The 24,519-nt window shown below is 36.6% G+C and overlaps 2 protein-coding genes and 1 long non-coding RNA gene across 8 annotated transcripts in view; 1 reads left to right on the forward strand and 2 right to left on the reverse strand.

Moving 5' to 3' along the window:
• The window catches only part of TCAIM (T cell activation inhibitor, mitochondrial), a 53,696-nt gene extending 43,138 nt beyond the window's left edge, over window positions 1–10,558 (reverse strand). For 2 of the 5 annotated variants that reach the window (XR_005376775.1, XM_038570258.1), the window contains exon 1: window positions 10,438–10,516. Coding sequence is in view for 3 of the 5 variants with exons in the window: in XM_038570258.1 (XP_038426186.1) it covers window position 10,438 (1 nt within the window). In the remaining 2 variants the exon portion in view is untranslated. Of the gene's footprint in view, window positions 1–10,375 lie in introns of all 5 variants that reach the window. The other 3 variants (XM_038570257.1, XM_038570256.1, XM_038570259.1) reach the window with 3 other exon arrangements.
• Window positions 1–24,519, forward strand: part of LOC119865335 — a 50,834-nt gene that overhangs the window by 21,894 nt on the left and 4,421 nt on the right. The gene's annotated exons all lie outside the window — the stretch shown is intronic.
• TOPAZ1 (testis and ovary specific PAZ domain containing 1) overlaps window positions 12,250–24,519 on the reverse strand; it is a 77,943-nt gene continuing 65,673 nt past the window's right edge. For both annotated transcript variants that reach the window (XM_038570255.1, XM_038570254.1), the window contains 4 exons: window positions 22,412–22,576; window positions 20,956–21,159; window positions 15,550–15,733; window positions 12,250–12,556 (listed from right to left, as the gene is read on the reverse strand). In XM_038570255.1, the coding sequence (XP_038426183.1) occupies window positions 12,337–12,556; window positions 15,550–15,733; window positions 20,956–21,159; window positions 22,412–22,576 (773 nt within the window). In that variant the 3' untranslated portion in view covers window positions 12,250–12,336. The remainder of the gene's footprint in view (window positions 12,557–15,549; window positions 15,734–20,955; window positions 21,160–22,411; window positions 22,577–24,519) is intronic.

Below are 24,519 nucleotides of genomic sequence, written 5' to 3' on the forward strand. Positions count from 1 at the left end.
CTAAAAGCATAAAACTCCTAGAAAAAGAAAAAGGTGGCCAGCTCTTTAACACAGGTCTTGGCAATGCTTTTTTGAATCAGAAACCAAAAGCAAAAGTAACTAAGAAAAAAGAAACAATTAGGACTACATCAAACTAAAAAGCTTTTGCACAGCAAAGGAAACCATCAACAAAATGAAAAAGCAACCTATTTATTGGGAGAAAATAACTGCAAAATCCAATAAGGGGCCAATATCCAAAATACATAAAGAACTCAACTCAATAGCAAACAATCTGATTAAAAAATAGGCAGAAGGCTATTGGCTCAGAGGTTTAGCGCAGCCTTCAGCCCAGGGCCTGATCCTGGAGACCTGGAATTGAGTCCCATGGCAGGCTCCCTGCCTGGAGCCTGCTTCTGCCTCTGCCTGTGTCTGCCTCTCTCTCACTCTCTCTGTGTCTCTCATGAATAAATAAATAAAATCTTAAAAAAAATAGAAGATTTGAATGGACATTTTTCTAAAGAAGACATACAGAATGGCCAACAGACATATGAAAAGATGCTCAACCTCATTATCAGGGAAATGCAAATGAAAACTACAATAAGATAATACTTCATATCTGTTAGAATGGTTACTACCAAAAAGACAAAAGAAATAACAAGGGTTGGTGAGGATGTGGAGAAAAGGAAACCCTTGTACACTGTTGGTGGGAATGTAAATTGGTGCAGCCACTATGGAAAACAGTATGGAGGTTCCTCAAAAAATTAAAGATTGAACTACCATATGATCCAACAATTCCTTCTGGGTTATTTATCCAAAGAAAACAAAACCACTAATTCAAAAAGATGTATGCATCCTCATGTTCTTGCAGCATTATTCACAATAGCCAAGATATGGACACAACCAAAGTATCCATTGATGAATGAATACAGAAAATGTGATACACACACACAATCAAATATTTTTCAGCCATAAAAAAGAATGAAATCTTCCATTTGCAACAATATAGATGGATCTCAGGGACAGTATGCTAAGTGAAATAAGTCAGACAAAGAAAGACAAATACTGCACAATCTCTCTTAAATGTGGGATCTGAAAACAAAACAAAACAAAAAACAAAAACAAAATGAAAAAACCCACCAAACTTATAAATATAGAGAACAGATTGGTGGCTGCTAAAGGAGGGGTGTGAGTAGAGAAGAAATGGGTGAACTGTCTTTTTTTAGTTTAAATAAACTCAATATAGATTTTTTAAAAGTTTAAAAAAGATAAAGAAATTAGTCATCAAGCCACAAAAAGACATAGAGGAAACTTAAATGCAAATTACTAAGTGACAGGGTCACCTGGGTGGCTCAGTGGTTGAGCATCTGCCAGGGCATGATCCCGGGGTCCTGGGATTGAGTCCCATATCAGGCTCCCTGCAGGGAACCTGCTTCTCCCTCTACCTGTGTCTCTGCCTCTCTCTCTCGGTGTCTCTCATGAATAAATGAATAAAATCTTTAAAAAAAATTACTAAGTGACAGAAGCCAATTTGCAAAGATTATATAATATATGATTCCAACTATATAATATTCTGGAAAAGGCAAAGCTATGGAAACAGTAAAAAGTTCAGTAGTTGCCAGGGGTTGGGGGAGAGAGGGATGAATAGGTGGAGCAGAGGATTTTTAGGGCAGTGAAACTATTCTCTATACTACCACGGTGGATACATAAAATACTTTTATCAAAACCCTAATAGAGGGATATACAACATCAAGAGTGAACCCTAATATAAGCTGTGGACTTTGGGTGATAATGATGTGTCAGTTAGGTTCATGAATTCTAACAAATGTAGCATGCAGGTATGGAAGACTGTGTGTATCAGGAACAAGGAGTATATTGGGAACTCTATATTTTGCTGTGAACCTAAAAGTGTTCTAAAAAGTTTATTTTTTAAAAAAATTCAAGCTTACAAAAATTAAAGAAGTCAAGCAGATAAAAGGGGGAAGAAAATTTTAATTACATGATCTTTTCCAATAATTTAGATTTTAGGAAAATCTTCAACTACAGTATGGTATCCATGTCAACTGACATAATGATTTAAAGAATCCTATGAGAAAAAAATCCTATAAGTAGTTCCTAAATAAGCCTTGAAATGCCACATTATTCACACAATAATCACCTGGTAAAAAACTCTTTCCCTCTATTATCAAGCTGTTAGCTTTCTCACTCTCCATTATTCCATTCTTCCAGAGATCTACTGAGCAACAGTCTCTTAAACCACTAGTTTCTAAAATCATATTCTGTCAAATCTTGAGCATTAAGTATGCTTAAAAAAATCTTCACATGAGGGGTGCCTGGGTGGCTTAGTTGGTTAAGGGTCCAACTCTTGATTTCAGCTCAGGTCATGATCCCAGGATCATGAGATCGAGCCCCATGTCAGGCTCTGTGCTGGGTGTGGAGCCTGCTTAAGAGTCTCTCTCTCTCTCCCTTTCCCCATACCCCAATTCCTCCACAAAAAATATTTTTATGATGTATTAATATACCTGAACCAAGATAATGTAATGAAGCATAACTGCCATTAATAGAATGATAGAATTATGTTTTTTAAGGCCAATCAAAAATAGCCTTTAAAAATGTACATATTCAAACAACAATGGATACTTTATTTTCTGGTTGACTGATGTGGCAAGAGTCTCTGGGATGCAGAACGTGTTTAGAGGTATCTATTTAAATGTTTAAAAAGGTGATTTTAGGGACGCCTGAGTGGCTCAGTGGTTGAGCACCTGCCTTTGCCTCAGGACATGATCCCGGGGTCCTGGGATCGAGTCCCACATTGGGTTTCTTGTGTGGAGCCTGCTTCTCCCTCTGCCTGTGTCTCTGCCTCTCTCTCTCTCTCTGTCATGAATAAATAAAATCTTAAAAAAAAAAAAAAAGGTGATTTTATTTAACCATTCATCTTTAATTTTGTTTGAGACAAATACACAGATACAAGAAATACTCCTACCATTCTGAAGATTTCTGAGACCAAATGGAGATGCAATGAGGAAAAAGAACCATTTAGACTATCTAAAGATTCAATGCAATCTGTGATGGACTAAATTCTCACCAAATTATTTCTCAAGAAATAACCAAATAATCTAATCTTAGTTAAGACAGCACAGATACAAGGCTCAAAGCTTGCAAAAAAAAAAAAAAAAAAAACCTAGAGGGATATACATATGCGATCTGTAACTGGCTATTTCCAGGTAATAGGATATTAAGTGCTTTCATTTTTTTTAATTTCCTAGTTTATTTACAATGAACATGTGACATCTGTTCTTAAAATTCTTTTTTAATTCAATGCTTTTAGCATTCAAATTAAATGAAGAACCTGAATATAACATGAAAGGGTGTGGTTCACTTGGTATTTAAAATAAGACCCTGGGATCCCTGGGTGGCTCGGCAGTTTAGCCCAGAGCACGATCCTGGGGTCCCAGGATCAAGTCCCACGTCCAGCTCCCAGCATGGAGCCTGCTTCTCCCTCTGCTTGTGTCTCTGCCTCTCTCTCTCTCTCTCTCACTCTATGTCTATCATGAATAAATAAATAAATAAATCTAAAAATAAATAAATAAGACCCTAACCCTGGAGCATCTGTCCAAAGACAGTCCTAGGCTGTAGTCCCAATTTAGCTCAAGAAGATATAGCTCAACACATAATGAAATTTCATTTTTTATATTAAAGTTTACTTATTTATTTTTTTAGGAATCTCTGTATCCAACGTGGGGCTCAAATTCATAACCCCGAGATCAAGAGTCACTCGCTCTTCTGGCTGAGCCAGCCAGGCACCCCTTATTTTTCATATTATTTAGAAAATGTATGCCATTTAATGGCAAAGATACTAATAAATGAGCTAAAACTGCATAAAAAATGAGAAATACTTGAGAGGTATATGACCGTCCAAAAATATGGGTGGGAAACATGAAATACGCAGCCATGTTCTACCCAACATCCATTATTCAGCATAAAGTGATCCTAAAAGCACCCTTGAAAGCCAGAATTACCGAACAATGCAAAGCACCTTGGCCTACAATACCACAATGCAACCTGTTTTGTCTTTTGCAGCAGTATCTTAGAAAGACATAAAATCAAAATGTCTCCATCTGATGAATAAGGTAGGTGATCCAAACAACATGCTCTACTATACATTGTCAAAAGCAAGACATCAAAACAAATACAACGCTGAAAAGAAACTGTTATAACTGATTTGAAAAATATGTTTTGAAGTTTGAAAATTAAGGTACACTATAAAGACAATCACAAAATTTGAAAAGAATTTAGGAAAGACTGTTTCAAATTTGATTCATAAAGAGTTTTACAGGCAGAGAGCCAAATTACACTAAACTTATATATCTAAACATTTATGAATAAGAATTGCTAGGAAAAGAAGCTCGTTTATCATAAAAAGCAGCTTTATAACTTCAGAGTTAGCTCAGAATTAGTCTCCAAAGAATCACCAAGAGCAAAATTGCAAAAATTATAGAGAATGCATCCTTAATGATTTTCAAACATGGAGCACAAAGTATGTTGTGCAGAGAATTGTGTGTGCGTGTGCAGAGAACTTATGCAGCTTGTTTCAGAACCATTTCTGTAAAAAATAATCAAAGCAAAAAAAAGTTTCTGTACTAACTTGAATTTAAATAAATAGTTTCTGTACTTAAAGTACTGGTTTTCAGCTGTACAGAAAAATTATATATTCACTGTCCACTTTTTTTTTAAAGATTTATTTATTCATTTATTTATGATATAGAGAGAGAGAGGCAGAGACACAGGAGGAGGGAGAAGCAGGCTCCATGCCGGAAGCCCGACGTGGGACTCCAGGATCGTGCCCTGGGCCAAAGGCAGGCGCTAAACCGCTGAGCCACCCAGGGATCCCCCGCTGTCCACTTTGTAATCATAAGGTAAAATTACTATTGTGCAGTGATTGACTAATAAAGGACATTAATACTCAGAAATGTGACAGTGGATTCTCCCAATGAAAATGAAATATTTTAAATACAAGTCTGAACAGTAAACCATGTTTTCTAGATTTAGAGAGAACTTAAAATTGAAAAAGGCTATTACAAGTTAAGAGTTAGGTGTTTTTCTGCTTGCTTTTCTGGTGAGTAGGTGATTTCCTAAAAAGATTCCCATGGGGGACACCTCAGTGGCTCAGTTCCTTAAGTGTCTGACTCTTGATTTAGGCTCAGGTCATGATCTTGGGGTCCTGGGATCCAGCCCTACATCAGTCTCTGTGTGCAGCGCTAAGTCTGCTTGTCCCCCTTTCTGCTTCTCCCCTAGCTCCCTCTCTCTCTAATAAATAAGTAAAATCCTTAAAAAAAAAAAAAAAAAGGGAAAAATAAGAGTTCACATGGCAGTAGAATAAAAAGAATTAGCACGTAGGCCCATGATAGCTACCTGATGAGGCAGCCACTAGCCACATGTGACTACTCCAAATTGAGACCTGTTTTAAGTGTAAAGTATGCTTTGCATTTTAAAGATTTAGTACAGAGAATGCAAAGTATCTCTCATTAATACTTTTTTATATTGATTAAATGTTGATTCAATGTATTAAAATTAATCTTAGTTTCTTTTTGCTTTTTTTTTTTAAAGACTTTATTCATGAGAGACAGAGGGAGAGGAGAAAAAGAGAGAGAGAGAGAGAGAGAGAGGCAGAGACACAGGTAGAGGGAGAAGCAGGCTCCATGCAGGAGCCTGACGTGGGACTTGATCCCGGGTCTCCAGGATCACACCCAGGGCCGAAGGCGGCGCTAAACCTCTGAGCCACCCAGGCTGCCCATCTTTTTCCTTTTTTAAAAGTAAAACACAATCTGATTTTAATTGTCTTCTGCTGTTTACTACTACAAAATGTAAAATTACATCTGTGGTTCATATTATATTCCTACTGGACTGTGCTGTTCTAAGCCAGTTCAAGGCAAAAATATTTTAAGTTAACATGACACTGCCAGAGACGGCAGTCTGTGGAAAGCAAGGTTGCCCTGAGATCTGTATTCAAATCTTGATTCTGGCACTTACCTGTGTGAACAGTGGGGCAAGTTATTTCACCTTCCTGAGTGGGATTATTATTACTATTATTCAGTAAAGTTATTTCACCTTTCCTCATCTAATAAATAATACAGATAGTTCAAAAGCTGTCTGTTCTGCTATAAAATAAGTTTCTTTAATGTGTATTAGCATATGTGCAATTGGTGAATAGGGAAAAGATGCTATATCCTATGCAGTTTATCCCAACACGTTAAAGGTTTGGAGTGATCAGAGGTGGTCTTTCTACAATTACAAAGGCCTCAGTAATATGCAAAAGTTCCTTCTTTTGGCTTACAAACTGATGGCCAGTAGCTTCAAGTATCCCTTGCATTTTTCACAACATCAAGCACTATGAAAAGCTGTTAGTGCAGATGAAAAAGCTGGAGACTTCCACATGTCTTGTTTTAAGTAGTGTGGATTTTTTCTTCATGAACCCTGTTATTTTAGTGTCCTGTCCTATAAGATATCAGGATTTCCAGGAATGTGTGTGTGATTACAGTAGAAACACCTATATAATATGTACTGTCACCCCAATTGCCCTTTAATTCAAGATTTAAAAATGTTCATTAGCTGAGAGCATACTTGCAACTAATACTGTGGTATGGTCTGCTAGAGATAGAAGTAGTTTAGTCAGAAACTTTATTGTAGAAAATGCCAGTTTATTGACTTTTGTTTTTATCAAAAGGGAAGAATTGCAATTCTAATACTAGCAGTAAAGACTAACAAATTTAATACAAATGAAACAATAATAAATACAGATATCATTGTTTGTCCTTGATCTGGTGCTCACTGGACTAGACAGGAAGTTATATGCACTGTGTGTTTAAGAAAAAAATCTTGAAAGATGCATATAAAATCCTGGAAATATCCATTACAGACTATTTCTAAAAGTTAAAATGTACTCTAGAATATTGAATTATTTTTTAGCTCTCTGGATATGGAATACCACATTAGACTTTTGTACATGTTTTAAGGAGTATATGATGTGTAAACGTAGGGGCTACCTGCCTCAGGATTTTTGTGAAACTTAGATATAATAATGCACATAAGGGATTCAGCAACATCTGGCAAATAGAAAGTTCATGTAAGTGGCAACTATTATCATTATATTATTCAGGGTATACAAACTTGTGCAGAATTCCTTTTCACCCTCCTAATAAGGCCTTACATATAGGTAGAACAGGTATTTAGACATCTAAAAACAAATTTCATAATTTGAAAACTCAGAATTATCATAAGAGTGTGTGAAAGTCTTAAAAAAATACAGTGCAAGGCTACAAACAAGTCAAAAATTACAAATGAATGATTTAATTTAATAAACTTTAGGGAAAAAATCTATCAGAACAAATAAATACGGCTGTTTATTCTTATTATTCAAAGACAAATTAGCACTTGCTAAGTAATAAAAACGTTTTCATGGTGGTATTTCTCTTCAAACAAAAAAACTTAAGTGAGTATAATAAAATTATATTGTGCTGTGGGAACTGCATTTTTATTTTTTGGAACTGCACTTTTAAAGAATTAATAAAGCGGTTTTCTCAACTGAGAGGTGGATAACATGAGAGGAAAGAGAGCTTCTTTGCCTTTTGCGAACAATCTCTCCTTCCTGCCAATGGTGGCCAACTCATCTCTCTACAGGAAAATGCCTGTATATATAAAAGATATTCATTTAATTCTGATATACAGTCAATGAAATTATTATTCTAAGATGATTGTTTCCTATTTAAAATCATTGGAAAAAATTAAAAGTATTTTTTTCTGGTTCTGCTGAAGAACCAGACAGGAAATGTGTGGTTTCCCTCTGGAGTCCGATGAGTTTTTAAAGTATTTCCAGTATGATCTCCTTGAAGAGTGGGCTGTGACCACTAGTGACAGGGAAAGCATGATGAGATCAGGATCCAGTTTTGGAAAGGTGGGGAGAAGAAACAAAAGAAGAAACAGGAAATAACCTTTAGGGCATTAGTTGTCAAAGATGGAACATCGTATCTGGGAACTTGTTAGAAATGCAAATTATCAGGCCTTGCCCCAGTCCTGCAGAATCAGAAACTGGGTGCAGTCCAGCAATCTGTTTTAACATGATTTTGGGATTCTGATGCACACTTAAGTTTTTACAGGATTAAAAATACTTCTTTAACAAACTTAGGAAATCTCTCTAGATACTCGATTGTACGTGGAAAAATCAAATAATTTTTAAGTTTTCCTTTAATAGTTCCTTCTTTTCTGTATGGTTTATCTACTTCTGAGCTTAAAAAAAAATTATAAGTGGAAACAAAGTTACACTTCAGCCCACAGGCAGGCATGGCTGCTTGCCTCTTCATGTGGTACAGTTTTTGGGTCAGTCCTTATCTCTCTGCAAGACCAAGAATCCAATTTCATCATTCTAGCCAGAAATAAACAGGCCCCAGGGAAAGGAAAATAAAATCATAACTGATTTTGACTGATAACTACAATGTCAACTTTTTAATTTACTATGAGAAATGTGATTGCTAACAAGAAGATTTAGATCTATGATTCTTTCCCTAATAGGACTGAACTACCCATGAAAGTCAAATGAGTTTTAGTAGATAGAAAATCTGCTTCAGAGTACAGTTGGGTGCTCTCATTTGCTAGTGAGAAATAGCCTGAAAGCCTGGGGCACCAGGTCAAATTGCAGGGTTCTTGTCTCTAAATTTTTCCACAGGTGGTTTTTGCACATATTCCATGTAGCCTACTATTCTTCCATTTGGAAAAGGCTTGGCTTGGGCATGCTGTAAAATATCTAACTCTTCAAACTTGTGAGGCACTCTGGATCCTTAATATACTTAATTTATTAACAGGCATTTACCAAGTTCTTATGTACCAGGCTCTATGCAAAGTATTGGGAATAAAAAAAAAAAACCATTAAGACCAGGAAAAATAACCAAAGAAAGATAATTATAAAACATAGTAAATGAAATAATACAGCCATGCACTGTGTATTATGGGGAAATTCTCTGGTACTCCTAGACTGAAGGGCGGGTAGTTTGGAAGGTCTTCCAAGGAGATGGAGAACACTCCGGATGAAGGGGTTGGATATGGAAAGTCACAATTCATTTGCAAACCATTGTAAATGGCCACTGTCATCTATTAATTTTTTTAAAAAAGATTTTATTTATTTGTGAGAGAGAGAGAGAGAGAGAGAGATGGACAGAGGAAGAAGCTGGCTCCATGCAGGGAGCCGGACGTGGGCCTCCAGGATGAGGCCCTGGGCTGAAGGCGGCGCTAAACCGCTGAGCTACCCGGGCTGCCCACTGTCATCCATTTAATAGTGATGTTAGCTTTTATTTTGTTAGAATGAAAAATTCTGCTTTTAGCCTAAACTCCGTACTGAGGTATTAAATCTATGCAGTTTGAGGTCAAATCTAGTAGAAAGAGATATCTAATTTGGTGGAAAAGCCAAATTATGGGTTGGTTTATTTATTTTTTTTAAAGTTTTGTTTACTCTGATACAGAAGCAGTAAGTGTATGTTAAATAAAGGTCCTAGGATTGGTCTTTGGCCATTTGGCACAATTTTTACTTGAAAGTAACTGAACAAAGTTTAATATTCTCAGGTTACTCTCATTTAAACTGTGACTTATCTTAGTAACTATACTGCGGTTTTTAAGAGCAGTTTGCTCAAGGAGAAATAAAAGCAGACTATTTTTCATTGCTTTTGACTACTTCTCAGGGAAGCGAAAAAGGCAAAGCATGAAGTCCTACAAATAAATCAACAAATTATAGCAAGAGCAAAGTCCCTAGTTCATTAGATTCCTTCCTAAATCTTTTGCTATGAGGTTTGAATCACAGCGATACGGTAAGGGCTTCGGGGAAACAGCACAGTCGGCAACACCCGTAAGTCGTCTCCCGGTTTCTCGTTTCAACACCAGGGGCAGCAGAAGCGGCGCGGCCGCCCCCAAGCCCGCCCGCCGTCCCAGGCGGACTCCGCCCGGCGCATCGGCCGAGGCCCTACGTCACCGCCGGCCCGGGACCCGACGCAGGATCCGCCCCGGCCCGGGGAAAGGGCGCCGCCGGCCGGGCCTTGCGGACGCGCATGCGCAGCGCGGTCCCCGCCGCCCCACCTCCCCCGCAGGGCCCGGCGCTCCCACCCGCCCTCGTCCCGCTCCACGGGCTCCCAGCGTCCTACGGGGAGTGGTCGCCGGGCCCCCGCCCCCGAGGCCCCCCCCGGTCGCGCGCCGGCCGCGGCGGCTACAGAACTTGCGCCCTCATTGGCCGACGCGGGCCCGGCCCTGCTCCCCGCGCGCCTGCGCGAAGCCGGACGTGGGGGAAGCCCCCGGCGGCCCCGGGCCCGCGCCCACAGCTGGGGCCAGGTGGCCGGGCTGCCGTCCTCGGTCGCCCGCTTACCGCCCGGCCGGGAGGGGGCTCCGGGCGTTCCGCGGAAAGCTTCGGGAGATACGGACACGCACTCCGAGACGGGGCGGGCTAGGCCGGCGGGCGTCGGCAATGACCAGGCGGCAGGTGGCGCGGCCTGCCCGGAACCGAGTGGACAGGCCGGGGAGGAGGGCGGCCGAACGCGCGCTGGCGCGGGAGCTGGGGCGGGGGGGGGGGGGGGGGAGCGCGCATGCGCCGAGCGCCCGGGGAGGGGGCGAGCGGGCCCGAGAGCTTTCAGTGGAGAGCGCCGGATACCACAGGGCCTCAGGGCATTCCTTACAGAGCTGTAGCTAATTCTTAGACATTTTCGCCAGTTTACTTTTTGACTTTGGTCCCTTCAGTATCTGGCTATCATCAAACGAGCATTGCCCCCACCCCTTTTAAAACAACGATTCATCTCGGGTTTTGGCTTTATTTTTGCTTGTGTAGCTTTAACCCTAGGAACAGCCACAAATGAAATGAGGCAAATGCGACAACCGCTCTTTTCCCTACCTTTTGGTACTGCTGACAGAGAAAAACAAAAACAAAACAAAACAAAAAAACAAAAAACCTCTTCTATTTGCTCCATCCCTAAGGACTCTTACTCTTGACTTAAAACAACTTGGTCACTTGTAATCCATTCCATTCGATCCCATTTTTTCCCTAAAAGCTTAACTTACCATCTTTAGCATTTTAATCTTTTTTCTTTTTCCATTTTAATCTTTTCAAATGCATCCTGGCCACCAGCACTAAACAGTCTCATCTTTTTCGAATTCCTTTCTTTGGTTTTCAAATTTCCATCTTTAGGAAGGACTAACTTATAAGTGTCCACTTACATTTTTCACTTGTCCTCAAAGGCCCTCAAACTGATGGTAGTAATCTCCAAACTTAATTTATTTTCTAGGTGCTACTTAAGTTATGGCAGTTAAGAGTTACCCGGTTTTTCATACTAGAGAATTGAGCATGTTTAAGTCGTTGCCTTACTTCCCATATCCCATTCCCAAGTGTTCATTTCACGTCTCATCATATGGTAATTGGCATTTTGCTACGTGCTAGGAATTAACTTTTTTTAGTCTTGAGAGTGTATGGACTTAATCCAGTGATGCTATTATCCTGTTTTGAGAACTTTAAGAAATACTTTAGTTCTCCTAGTCATGACTTATTCTTTTATTACTCACCTTATTCAGGGTTTTTCTCTAAATGATTTAAGATTATGGTTTAAAATATCAAATCAAGGATTGAGAATGATCACCTTGGAAAATGACTGTGCTAAAGATCTGGAGGAAGACTTCAGAAAAGGAGTTTTAACTTTCTAAAGGTAGTTAGGAACAGTCCTTGTTAGAGTATTTAGGTTGTGGTGTATGTTTAAAATACTGTTTTCTTTAGTCATACTTAATGTAACAAACTACAAATTTTCAAAATACGTACATTCTAAGATACAGTTATTCAGAGAGTAATTTAAAATTTTTTGGTATAACTCAGGTTGCTCTCAAATCTTGGTGTTTGAATCATTTTTGAATAGTATTTACTATTCTAGATTACATATGCAGCATAGGATTTAGCCACTGTACTGTGTATACACTAAACTTATTTCATACCCCTAAAGGTTTATCTGAAAACTCCAGTTACTTTCCCTTTTATGTCTCCCTCTTATTAAATGCTGCAAAACATTGTGATTTTCCACTGCTTGGATTTCAGAATAAATAGGGGTTTACCATACTTAGGTTTATGTAAGTTAAAGAGAAGTCAAAAAGTAATTTGAATTCAATTTGAATGGTTATCCAGTATGGATAACCATCTGCATCCTTTAACCCCAATTTTTAGTTTGGAAACTATTAACTTAGTATAAAACAATAAAGGGCGAAAGGTGAATATAGTGAAAACTGTCTTTATTGCCTTTTATTTTCAACAATGATTACTTGAACTTAAAAAAAGAAAAAAAAAGCCTTTATTAACTAATGGTTACTGAAAAGCCAAACCTTTCCAGCCCACTTCATATTCTCCTTCAACCATTTCAGGGCAGAACAATGTTCCAAACTATAAACCTGTTCCTTATTAACATTGACAGTCATATGCTTAATGAAGAGCTTTGGATCCGATATTCGAGCAGCCATAATTAACCTTTCCACTGCAGCATGATAATCATCCTTGTTCCAAGATTTGTTTTCTTCACATCTACAAAGTGAACACCTTACAAAGTCAGAAACTATAGTTTCTTCAAAAGACAGTCATTTACATTTACTGGTACTAAGATTTGAGTTTTTTTTTACTGTATTCTAATAGTGGCTTTCAAATTTTTTTGAACATGACACACAGTTTATACTGTGACCCAGTATATACCCTCATACATAGATGGAAAAGTTTCAGAAAACACTTACCCATATGACAATGTACTCTATTTTCTACTCTCTTTTATTTACTTATTTTAATAATATGGTTGCAGAGGTGCCTCCATGGCACAGTTGGTTAAGGTTCCAACTCTTAGTTTCTGTTTCAGGCCCTGATCTCAGGGTCATGAGATTGAGGCAAGGAGTCTACTTAAAACTTTCAGCAATGAGTCTACTTAAAACTTTCTCTCCCTCTCCCTTTGCCCTTCCCCCATGCATGCTTTTTTCCTCTCTTTAAAATAAATACATACGTCTTAAAAAAAAATAATGTGGTTGTTAATACCCTAAACTGATTTCACCACACAAATGCACTACAACCCATAGTTTGAAAAACACTGATCTAGAACACGGCTAATAGCCTCTCTCTGTATCTTGAAAGTTGATAATTGCATAACTCTTCATTGTAATGTACACCAAGAATACAAAATTTAATTTGGAGTTACTAACGGTCATATGTTTTACCTTGATATTTGCTATTTTTAATTATAAGCATATACTTAACAGCTAACATTTGGTAACAGAATTGTAGTTATATATCTTTACCAAATTTCCAGTTATTTTCTTTAGTCTTGATTTAAGATTCTTCACTAAGTGCTAGAATTTACTTTTCTAATAACTCTTCTACCAGTCTCCAAATTTCATAAAATTCATAAAATTCTTATGACTGTTTATCCTAAGGGATAGGGAGTGAGAAGTATTTAAGATAGAGATGTCGCTGTTATATTAGGCATCAGTTGTTTTGTATTCACTGCATCCTGCTCTTGGCACCTGTAGGGCCCAAGAGCAGGGCGCAAGTATGAGCCTACTTGCATTAATACCTTAGTGTGGTACATGGAGTGGTGGCAGTGAGGACTTCAACTTGGTCACACCAAGTTGAACAAATGGTTACAGAGAAGAAGGATTGGTCAGGTGCCTTCTACTACATTCTGGCTTAAGAGAGTAGTGCCTAGAAGCTAGTAGATTGGGCTTATGCCAACTAGGTGCAGGTTTTTCAGTATAAAGAGGAATAAAATTCTGAGAGAGGTGAGCGTAACAAGGCAGGTCTCAGTATGATGATAATAATAGAGAAAATCATATTGTTTGTGACAAAGTTAAAGATTTAGGCATTTCACTAGTTATGCACTGAAGTCACAAACACCCACCAAATTCAAAATGAATAAAAAGGTTGATATATGGGGTAATGGGAAGCTAAAAGAAAACCAAACCCTTCTTGGGTTGGGGAGCCCAAATGCCTCATGCCACTTATAGCGTACAGTAGTAAACATGGAAGCCCTCAGCAAAGAATAGAGCTATAACAAAAAAGCTCATTTTAGTCAGTTTAAAAAATTGTGGACCTAAAATACATTATATCCTGAGGTGCCTGGGGTGGCCCAGTCGATTAAGTGTCCAACTCTTGATCTCAGCTCAGGTCTTGATCTCAGGTCTTGATCTCAGGTTTGTTGAGTTCAAGCCCAGTGTGGTATCTACTTAAAAATTATTTTCTAATTTTCCTCCCCTTAAGTATGGGCTAGATACAAATGACTTGTTATCACATATGGAATTAAGCAGAAATGACAATGTATAAGCTTAGACTAGGTTATTAGATGATAATTCTTCCTGGGTCTCTGCATTTCTAGAAGTTTTGAGAGCAGAGACACAATCTCTTATTCTGCATTTCAAAGATGTTTAGATAGTGAACCACCTTGAAAGACAAAGATAGGTTCTCTTGGAGCAAAGGGCAGGTTTGCTTATAGCCTTATAAGATGGAGATGGTGTTTCCCTGCAGAGCAACAGGGCAGGCAAGCTTATCATTCATCATAATAGATTTAGGTCCCCTAAAGTTCAAGATTACTCTTCTATAACAGAACCCAGTGCATGTGCAGGTATCCAACTGGGCCCATCTGGGACTTGGGAGCAAAACAAGAGATACAAATATGCAGATAATCATGCTGCTTGCTGTACCATAATTGATAACATCTTCTGTTTCTAATGCAAGAGTCTTGCATCTTATGCTGGGATCCAGGTAACTGTCAGACACCAGTAAACTGAAGCAAAATTCTTGTTAAGAAACTCTAAAACAGGAGACCCATGAGATCTGTATTAGTTTCCTGGATAGGATGATAAGAAATTGGAGTAGTATAAGCCTAAATTCTGGGACTTTGAACAAAATTATTTGAAGAGATACCAGTCTGGTCCAACAGCTCCATTATAGTATTATGCATTTGTAACATTTTAAAATGTTAAAATGTTAAATGTTAAATTTAAAATGTTAAAATCTCATTTAAACTGTTATGTAAAACATACAAATGTTAGAAACTCAGCTGATGGCTTTATTTTTCAACAAAATACTTTATGGAACCAAATAAACTATCACATGTTTCCCTTTCAGACCTGATTCTTAGATCTTTTGTGTTGATCAAAAAGATACATAACTTTTAGATAACTATCTAAAAACTATCTGTACACATGAAAAGACTGATACTTAAAGAGGATCCATCTCTTTGAACATCTGACAGCATCTTTGAGGTTGTAAACAAGCGTGTTTTTATTAAATGCTATGAGCTTGTCTGGTTTTAAGTCTCAAGTCAAATCCTTTCTCAATTTAAATGTTACCAAAGTTTGTAAATACATATATACACAAGTACACACACACACACACATATAAATGTTTGTATATATATAATATGCATAAAATATATACAACATATATTATAAAATATATATAAACATTTACATTCTAGGGCCGGTGTAGGGAACCATGATCTGCTTTTAGTATGCGCTTAGAAGTTATGATCAACCAACCTTTTCAAAACTATCTGCAGTATCTGTGTAGAAGTTCCAGGACTCTGAATACTACTAGCATTAGATACCAGGAAGATTTCAATAGCTAAAAGCATTTCAATCTCAGATAAATAAGAAGGAATCAGCAGAATTTTTCTATATAAATTTCCCTCCAACGGTGGGTAGCAACCCAATGAAAGAGCACCTGGAAATCAAATAATAGATCAAACTTTACTAAAACCTCAACAGGTAAAAAGCTAGACTTCCAAAATAGTCACACATGATAATTACTTACATTACAGAATGATTCTTCACATCAGCACGTTTATTATATAAATTATATGGTGGTGAGCTTATCCAAGTATATTTGATATTATTCTTTGTGAAATACTTGTCAATTAAATATGAAGAAATACATTTTTAAAACTCTCCTAAAAATGACTTTTAAGCCTTATTGTAATAACTGCCCATTTATTTCAAGCCATAGTCAACACAACATAATTTCAGAATAACTAAAAAACCAGAATAGCAACTTGGATTTTGTTTTAATGGGATCTGGTCTAAAAGCAACTACATAGATTTGTAATTATTGCCTATCCTGAATTATGAATCCAAAATGTAGGAAAAAATAGAAATTATAATTTGCAGACTTTTCTGTCACACAGATATTTTACTATTTTTGAGCACTTATTTATAGTCCTGTTACAGTTTGTGTAATAAACATTTACTGTTCCTACTCTGTCCGGCATTGAGCTAAGCAATATTTAGATATAAAAATAAATAAAATACATATCTTTCTTATAGGTGCTCACTATTGTAGGTGCTTACTGTTGTAGGTGCTTACCAAATCATGTTCTAAAAATTTTACTTTCAAGGAAAGAGATATAATTTTTCAACTGTTTAGATGATTACAAATGATTTATAGGGAAATCCCCTTAAGTCCTAAGACCTCCAAGCTGTATATAGACAATATTATACTGTCATGTTTTACTGAAACCAATTAAAATCTGTATGTAAACTTTGTTTAAAATGTTTTTAGTTTCTTTAAGAATTAATCTAATGTGGATGTTGATGGTTAATCTCTGAGGACCTATTCAGTGCCAGGAACCTGTGTTAAACATAAACACATAGGTTTTACCTAATTTTAACTGACAGCTTACTACTACCTCTGAAATCAGGTACAGTGACTCCCATATTATAGGTGACGGGGCTTCGGGGATTACCCCAGCCTTGTGACTCCAGATTTTGGATTCCTAAATACTAGGTAGTCAGCCCCACCTCCCTAGGTCACTTCCAAGGACTAACACACCTATCGACTCATTAACATTCCTACTAGCTATTGATAGATAGAATTTACATACACTCTTCTTTTAATTGCTGATCAGAAGAGGAAAACAAAAAATAAGAAACTGAATAGAAATTTAGCAACATTACTTTTTTCCCCTAAAAGCAAATATGAAAAGAAAAATATTCCCGTTTGGTTTTAGGGGAAAAAACATTAACAGAAAGACACACTAATATCTCCCTTCCTCACTTTTCAGCTCTGAGAGAATTTTTAGGTCTAGGGAAAACAAATCAGGAGCATCAGGAAGGGAACTTTACTGTCTGTGGACAGTTTCCTTCTGATTAGTTTGAAAACAAAAAGCAAAGCAAAGCCATAAAGAAAGTGAAAGACAGTTCACAGAATGGAAAACCACCCCTGAAATTCATGTATGTGACATGAGACTTGCAAGGAGAGTATATATGTATCTATATGTGTATTATGTGTATATGTATATATATGTGTAATCTTACAGCTCAAAGAAACCCAATTAAAAAATGTACAAAGAAAAAAAATGGGTAAAGATTTAACAGGCATTTCTCCACAGAAGATACACAAACGGCCAATAAGCACATGAAAAGGTGTTCAACATCATTAGTCATTAGAATCATGCAAAATCAAAACCACAATGATTCACTGTATATCTACCAAGAAAGCTAAAATAAAAAACATAGTGTAGTAAGTGTTGGTGAGGATGTGAAGAAACTGAAAATCTCAAATTTGGGAGGTGGGTATATAAATATAAAATGATGTAGCTTCTTTGAGAAAACAAATTGGCAGTTTCTCAAAATGCTAAAAACAGAGTTATCATATGAGCCAATAATTCTGCTCCCAAAAGAAATAAAAATAGATGTCCACACAAAAACTTATATGTGAATGTTTGCAGCAGTGTTACTCATAATAACCAAAAAGTGGAAACAACTCAAATGTCCATCAAAGAATGGATGGATACATAAATTCTATACAATGGAGTATTACTCCTCAATAAAAAGGAATGAAGTATTTTTTTAATTTTTTATTTATTTATGATAGTCACAGAGAGAGAGAGAGAGAGAGAGAGAGGCAGAGACATAGGCAGAGGGAGAAGCAGGCTCCATGCACCGGGAGCCCGACGTGGGAATTCGATCCCAGGTCTCCAGGATCGTGCCCTGGGCCAAAGGCAGGCGCCAAACCGCTGCGCCACCCAGGGATCCCGGAATGAAGTATTGATACATGTTACAACATATTATGCTAAGAACCTAGTCATAAAAAACTACATACTGAATTATTTCGTTTACATGAAATGCTCAGAATATGCAAATCCACACAAATAAAGTAGATTAATTGTTGCCTTGGGCTGGGTCAGTAAGAGGCATCTGGGGAATGCTAATATGTTTAGGATTTCTTCTGGAGGTGCTGAAGATGTTCTAAAATTAGATTGTGGGGGAGGGGCAAGATGGCAGAAGAGTACAGGTCCTCAACTCACCTGGTCCCTAAAATTAGATTGTGGTGATGGCTGCACAATTCTGTGAATATAATAAAAACTAATACACTAATCTACTTTAAATGGGTGAATTTTATGGCATGTGAAGTTATTTCGATAAAGCTACATAAAATATATTTAAAAAAAAACCAAAACAAAGGCATTGGCACCACAGTCTTAACAGTGCCTTCATGAAAAAGCCATATCCCCAGAATCAGGTACTACTAGGGTGATTATAAGGCACTCAAAGGCTTTCCTAGAGTGTTAACTATGTGTGTAGATAAATCTAAAGAGATACCAATGATATTTTAAATGTCAACATCATCAGGAAATAAGATGTTCTAAAGACTGATCAGTGATTGTAAATTATTCATTTCATTCTATAACTCAGGTAGATTAAAAAAAATGAAAATACTGTCCTATATTTCACCTGCATAACTCTCAGAAGTTCACTGCATATGAAACTAGGCACAGATGAGTTTAGATAAAAGAAAAAGTGCTAGTAAAAAAGGTACTGAATTGTACCTTGGCATGAATTGTTTTAACACTACTGAAAAAGAAAAACTCTCAAAATAAATTATGATTAGGGCTGGAAGAATTTGGTGGAAGAACAGGGAATGACTACTAATGTATATGAGGTTTCTTTTTGGCATGAAAATGTTCTAACTATGAATATCTTACCACCACTGTAAATGGGTGAACTATCATGGTTTTTAGTTATATCTCAAAAAAGCTGTTAATAAAAAATTTTACGGGGATGCCTGGGTGGCTCAGAGGTTAAACGTCTGCCTTTGGCCCAGGGTGTGATCCTGGAGTCCTGGGATTGAGTCCCACATCGGGCTCGCTGCATGGAGCCTACTTTCTCTCTCTCCTTATGTCTCTCTCTGTGTGTCTCTCATGAATAAATAAGTAAAATCTTCAAAAAAATTTTTACAAATGATTAAGCTTAGCTGCTTTAATATAGAATCTTATTTTCAACTAACAAATCGAGATTCATAGAAATCTCATTTAAATGTTTCCAAGTTTAGGTTTTGTTCCTGTGGCATATAAAAACACCTTCTAATGGCATGTTCCCCAAACTGCACAATTATTTGGAAAATAAAGAATCCCATTAACATGGATTCTAAAAAGTAAAATTAAGAAGTAATATCAAACAGTACATATATACTTTGCGTGTAATTTCTAGTAATTTGCAGGGAAATAATATAAGGGTTGAAACATAACCACAAAATTGAAGTGAGGTGTTTATGAAAAAACAATTCTACCTTTCCTCTAAATTTGATCATCCTTTAAAAGGATCCTTTAAGTTGTTTTTTTAAACAACTATGCTTTCAAAACTTCTTTTGATAGACCCAGTATATAATATGTATATATGTAACTAAAATGAAAATTTTACCAAATAATACTTAACCTTACTACCTGTAATGTAGGCTAATATTTTCTTTATTTCATTGGGAAAAAAAGTTACTACCTGCTAAACTAATCACAGCTGGTAGTGTGAAAAACACTTCCAGGTTCAGAAAGGTTTTTGTGCTGGTAGGGATGGCTAGGATATTTGGCAAATCTGGCACGGTACTAACACATAGTAGGCACTCAAATGTTTGTCATACACATGGCAGTTGAAATGGGCACCTGGGTGGTTCAGGTCATGATCTCAGGGTTATGAGATGGAGCTCCGAGTTGGGCTCTGTGCTGGGCTCCATGTCCAGAGCAAGGAGGATTCTTTCTCTCTCTTCATCTGCCCCTCCCCCTACTCTCTCTCAAAAAAAAAATAAAAAAAAAAAAAAATAAAAAGAATTGGAAATTTAAGACAAATTACTATAGTAAGGTAGAAAGGATTTTTTTTCTGGATCTAGATTCTACACAAAATTATTTTCCAATTCAAATACCTACAAGGTGGCTGGGACTAGAGAAAGCATTAGTTTTCTAGGCTTACTGATTAGAGAGAAACAACTGTAAATAGATTAACAAAATTCTATTACTAGGAACCATGCAAAAAACTTGTGTATCATGTTCAGGAATGGCAGCCTCTGTACTTCCCATGTGGCCTGCTACATAAATATTCTAACTTACAAAGATCAGGCATATAGCAGGGATGAATAAAATATCTAAATATTCCTTAAACTTCATTCTACCCAATTATTTTACTCCTATATATTTCTAAGCTATGCCAAACTGGTTCAAATGCTATCATTTATTTCTTTTGTGCACCTTCCAGTGGGCATACTAATGTGCAAAGAAATGAAGATACAGTAATTAGAAACAAGAGAAAGGACAGGTTTCTTTTAAATATTTTTTTTTTTTTAAGATTTTTTAATCTATTTATTCATGAGAGACACACACAGAGAGAGAAGCAGAGACACAGGCAGAGGAAGAAGCAGGCTCCATGCAGGGAGCTGATGCGGGACTTGATCCCGGGTCTCCAGGATTACGCCCCAGGCCGAAGGCAGGCGCTAAACTGCCAAGTCACCCAGGCATCCCCAGGTTTCAAGAGAGCACAAATCTGCGTAGACCACTATATTTGAATGTGTATCAACTTTTGAAACATATTTAAATGCCTAGTCATAAAATTATAAGGCTTCAGGGTTAGAAAATCAAAGTCAAAACTAAAATATCAAATATGTATTTTTAAAATATAACTTACTTTTGTAGTGGGCTCTAGCTTTGAGCCATAAACAACTCCTTCCCAAAGAAGTAATTAATCTTCTGAGAAAGGAGAAATCAATAGGTATGTTCTGTGAAATCATGAATTCTGCTACAGAAGATGACATACCAAGACTGTTGCTTTCTATACAGGCGTCTAGAAGTTTATTAAAAAGAAGGCTATATTGTGAGACCTCCACAGTTTCTGGAAAAAAAACAGATATAATGAAATCGATCGATTTTAGATTCTCCATCTTTTCTCTCTCACTACTTTTCCCTCTGCTCCCCTTGGCACTTTGCTACCTACTATGGGAGTCACAGTCACTAAAATGCATTCATCTTACATATTCTCTAAGAAACAAGTAAGCATTCAACAAAAACTCATTCATTTACTTGTTAACAAAATATAAGAAGCCTGACCAAATATTCCAGAAGCTGCATTAACACCCATTTGTAATCCCACCTGTGTCTGCATCTGCAGGATTTCAAAATGGATGACTTGCATAGTTCTACTTGTGTTGTCCACAGTTCAGGCCTCAGATTTAATTTTCCATGACTAAAAATGAATCATCCCTTCATAATATTCTCTCTCAAATTAAAAACAAATCTTTTATTGGGTATTTCTAGTTCTCTCAATTCCTCATTTAGAAGTCACTTTGGAGACTGCCAAATCTTTTATTCCCTATATTCAATCAATTCAATCTATGACCTACACTTTGGTCTTTATCACTTTATCTGTTAGCATCCTTTAGTGATCCAGACTTTAGTAGGAAATTAATCTCCTTACCTTTTAGTCTCTTCCTAAAAGTCTCCACCAATGGAATTTTTCCTAGAACACTGACTGATAAAACATTCTGATAAAGTGGTAACCTGCCACTCTGAACCCATTACTCAGCTCATTTTGATCCAAGCGCTATTGCTCACATTTCCCCTAACATGGATTCTCTTCCTGCTCATACAAGACCGCAGCATAAGGACTGAAGAGCACTACCTACTACTTTCCATATTAACATTCCCTTTTTTTGAACTTCTCATTTGCTAATTCTTCCATTTATTTCATGTTTCCCTAGTTCCAGGGTAATGGAAACTAAGCTCTATATTTGTATATATATTAAATAATAAAAGAAAAAAGTTTTTTGCATTATTCTAAAGCATGAATTCTTTTACCACATGAAGCTTGCTGGGGGCATTACTGTTTGCTGCTGATAGGGAAAGGGGACTGATGAAAGCACTGGGGAACTGCTGACAACCCAAAATTAAGCACCTCTGCTTTAAACAAAACAAAATAAAGCAAAACAAAACAAAACAAAAACCAGAAAAGCATATTCAATTTACAGAGAACACATTTTGTGGAACACAATTTCATTAAAAAATATATGCTCAACCAAAATACGTGCAGAATTGTTTCTTATTTAAACACCGGGTGGACAAGAAATTGAGATCTTTAAAAAACATACCTTGAGAATTTTGAAAACCTGGTAGATTTTGCAAAACTTCAAATGTCTGTCTGTAAAGGCTCTTGGCTAAGATTTCATGTGCAATTGTACAGAGCAGATTATGTCGATTGAGTACATCCAGTCTATCACAAGGCCACAGTGGTGTACTGATGATCCATTCAGACTCTTCCAAAAAGAATAAAGTACTAATACTTTACCTATGTAAATTACACTTAAAAATATAATCACACTTGTTTCCAAATATGTTAAGTATCAAGACTTGAGTATGTGTTCAGAAAAGCTAACAATGACTCAAATTTATTAGAAACAGCTTATATAATGATGATCACCATCCTAAGGAGACGCAAACCAATGAGCACTCATTTTTAAATTAATTCATTTTTCTAAGTATACTAATTAGTTATTGATTAAGTTAATGTTTATTTTTGCATGAAAATAATGTTCTCATATTATTTGTTATAATGTAAAATATTTTTTGTGTGGACAAGTTCAACATTTTACAAAACAAATAATACATAATTTAGGGTGTCTGGGTGGCTCAGTAAGTTAAGCATCTAACTCTTCATTTCAGCTCACATTATGATATCAGGGTCCTGGGATGGAGACCTGCATTGGGCTCTGTGCCCAGTACAGAGTCAGCTTCAGAGTCTTTCCTCCTCTATCTGCTGCTCCCCCTGCTTGTACTCTCTCTCTCTCTCTCAAATAAATAAAGGGGTGTTTGGGTGATGCAGTTGGTTAATCATCCAAATTCTGGTTTTGGCTCAGGTTGTGATATCAGGATCATGAGACTGAGCTTGGTATTGGGCTCCATGCTTGGCGTGGTGTCTGCTAAAGTTTCTTTCTCCCTCTGCCCCTTCCCACACTCATATTCTTTCTCTCTCCCTCTAAAATAGATAATCTCTAAAAAATAAAATAATAAATAAAATCTTAAAAAATACACAATTCAATTAGGTTTGGTATTTTGGGGAACAGCTTTCCTCCCAATTTCTTAAACAATTTTTATTATGAAATATTTGATATGTACAGAATACCTAATGTACATAAGTTATAAAAACATAATAATGAACTTCTATGTACCCTTCACTCAACTTAAAAAAAAGAATATTCCCTATAATGTTGAAGTTCCTTAATTTCTGCCCTGATTTTCACATTGAGAAAAGCAATAAGAGACTGTAATACAGAACACTGAGGTGCTAAAATATTAGAGATGTTAATATTTTATCATTTACTTAATTCCCTCAATCATCATACATAAGGCACATAAATGAAACGTTGCTATATGACACTTAAATTATATTCCTTTTTAAGTGGGCTAAGTGAAGGAGTCACGTATTCTTTTTATTTTGTGGCCTTCCCAGCACAGTGAACATAGTAAGTATTAAGGAAAGATTTGGTAATTCACATATATAATGCCAAAATAAAGCCTTAACTATCCCATATAACTTTAAAACAGGAGCTTGCTTTTAAATTACTAGAGTCCACTTGATTGACTGACTGACTTGCCTTAGAGTATGTGCTATGCAATGTTTTACAAATATTAGTGCTTTATGATTATTAGCTCATTTAAACAGATACTCTAATTTACTCCCAAATTTGCTTAAATTTTACTATACAGAGGAATTTAAATGAACTTGCTATCCTCTGAAAGGCTATATCTGTTAAACATAATTCCATTTGCCCCCATAATTCCCAAAAGTAAAATCACTATTCCTTATAAACGGAATTTTATTTTTATCAAGTAAGTTCAATTATTTTTGGTTAAACATCTATCTGGTAAATATGTCATATATATAAAAAGTAGACTATGTGGCCTTTTTTAATAACAATTGCATTATTCTTCTTTATTTAGTACTCATTTTTTAAATTATTAAGGTGGGAATAATGGTAATATTTTTTGAAAGATGGTATTTCAGGAGATTCATTTTGAAATCTTACCAAATTGTGTGGCTATTTTTACAAAACCTGAGTACGCTGGCCATTTTATGAACCAAAGTTTGACTGAAACTGGTCATTGGGAAGTCATTTGGAATTAATAGCTTTTAACTCATCCACCCCATTCACAATTCCATCACTTTCATGAAAATTTAGTAAGAATTCTTATGAGAATT

This window comes from Canis lupus, chromosome 23 (genome assembly GCF_011100685.1).
Source record: "Canis lupus familiaris isolate Mischka breed German Shepherd chromosome 23, alternate assembly UU_Cfam_GSD_1.0, whole genome shotgun sequence".
In the NCBI taxonomy this organism is placed as follows: Eukaryota; Metazoa; Chordata; class Mammalia; order Carnivora; family Canidae; genus Canis; species Canis lupus.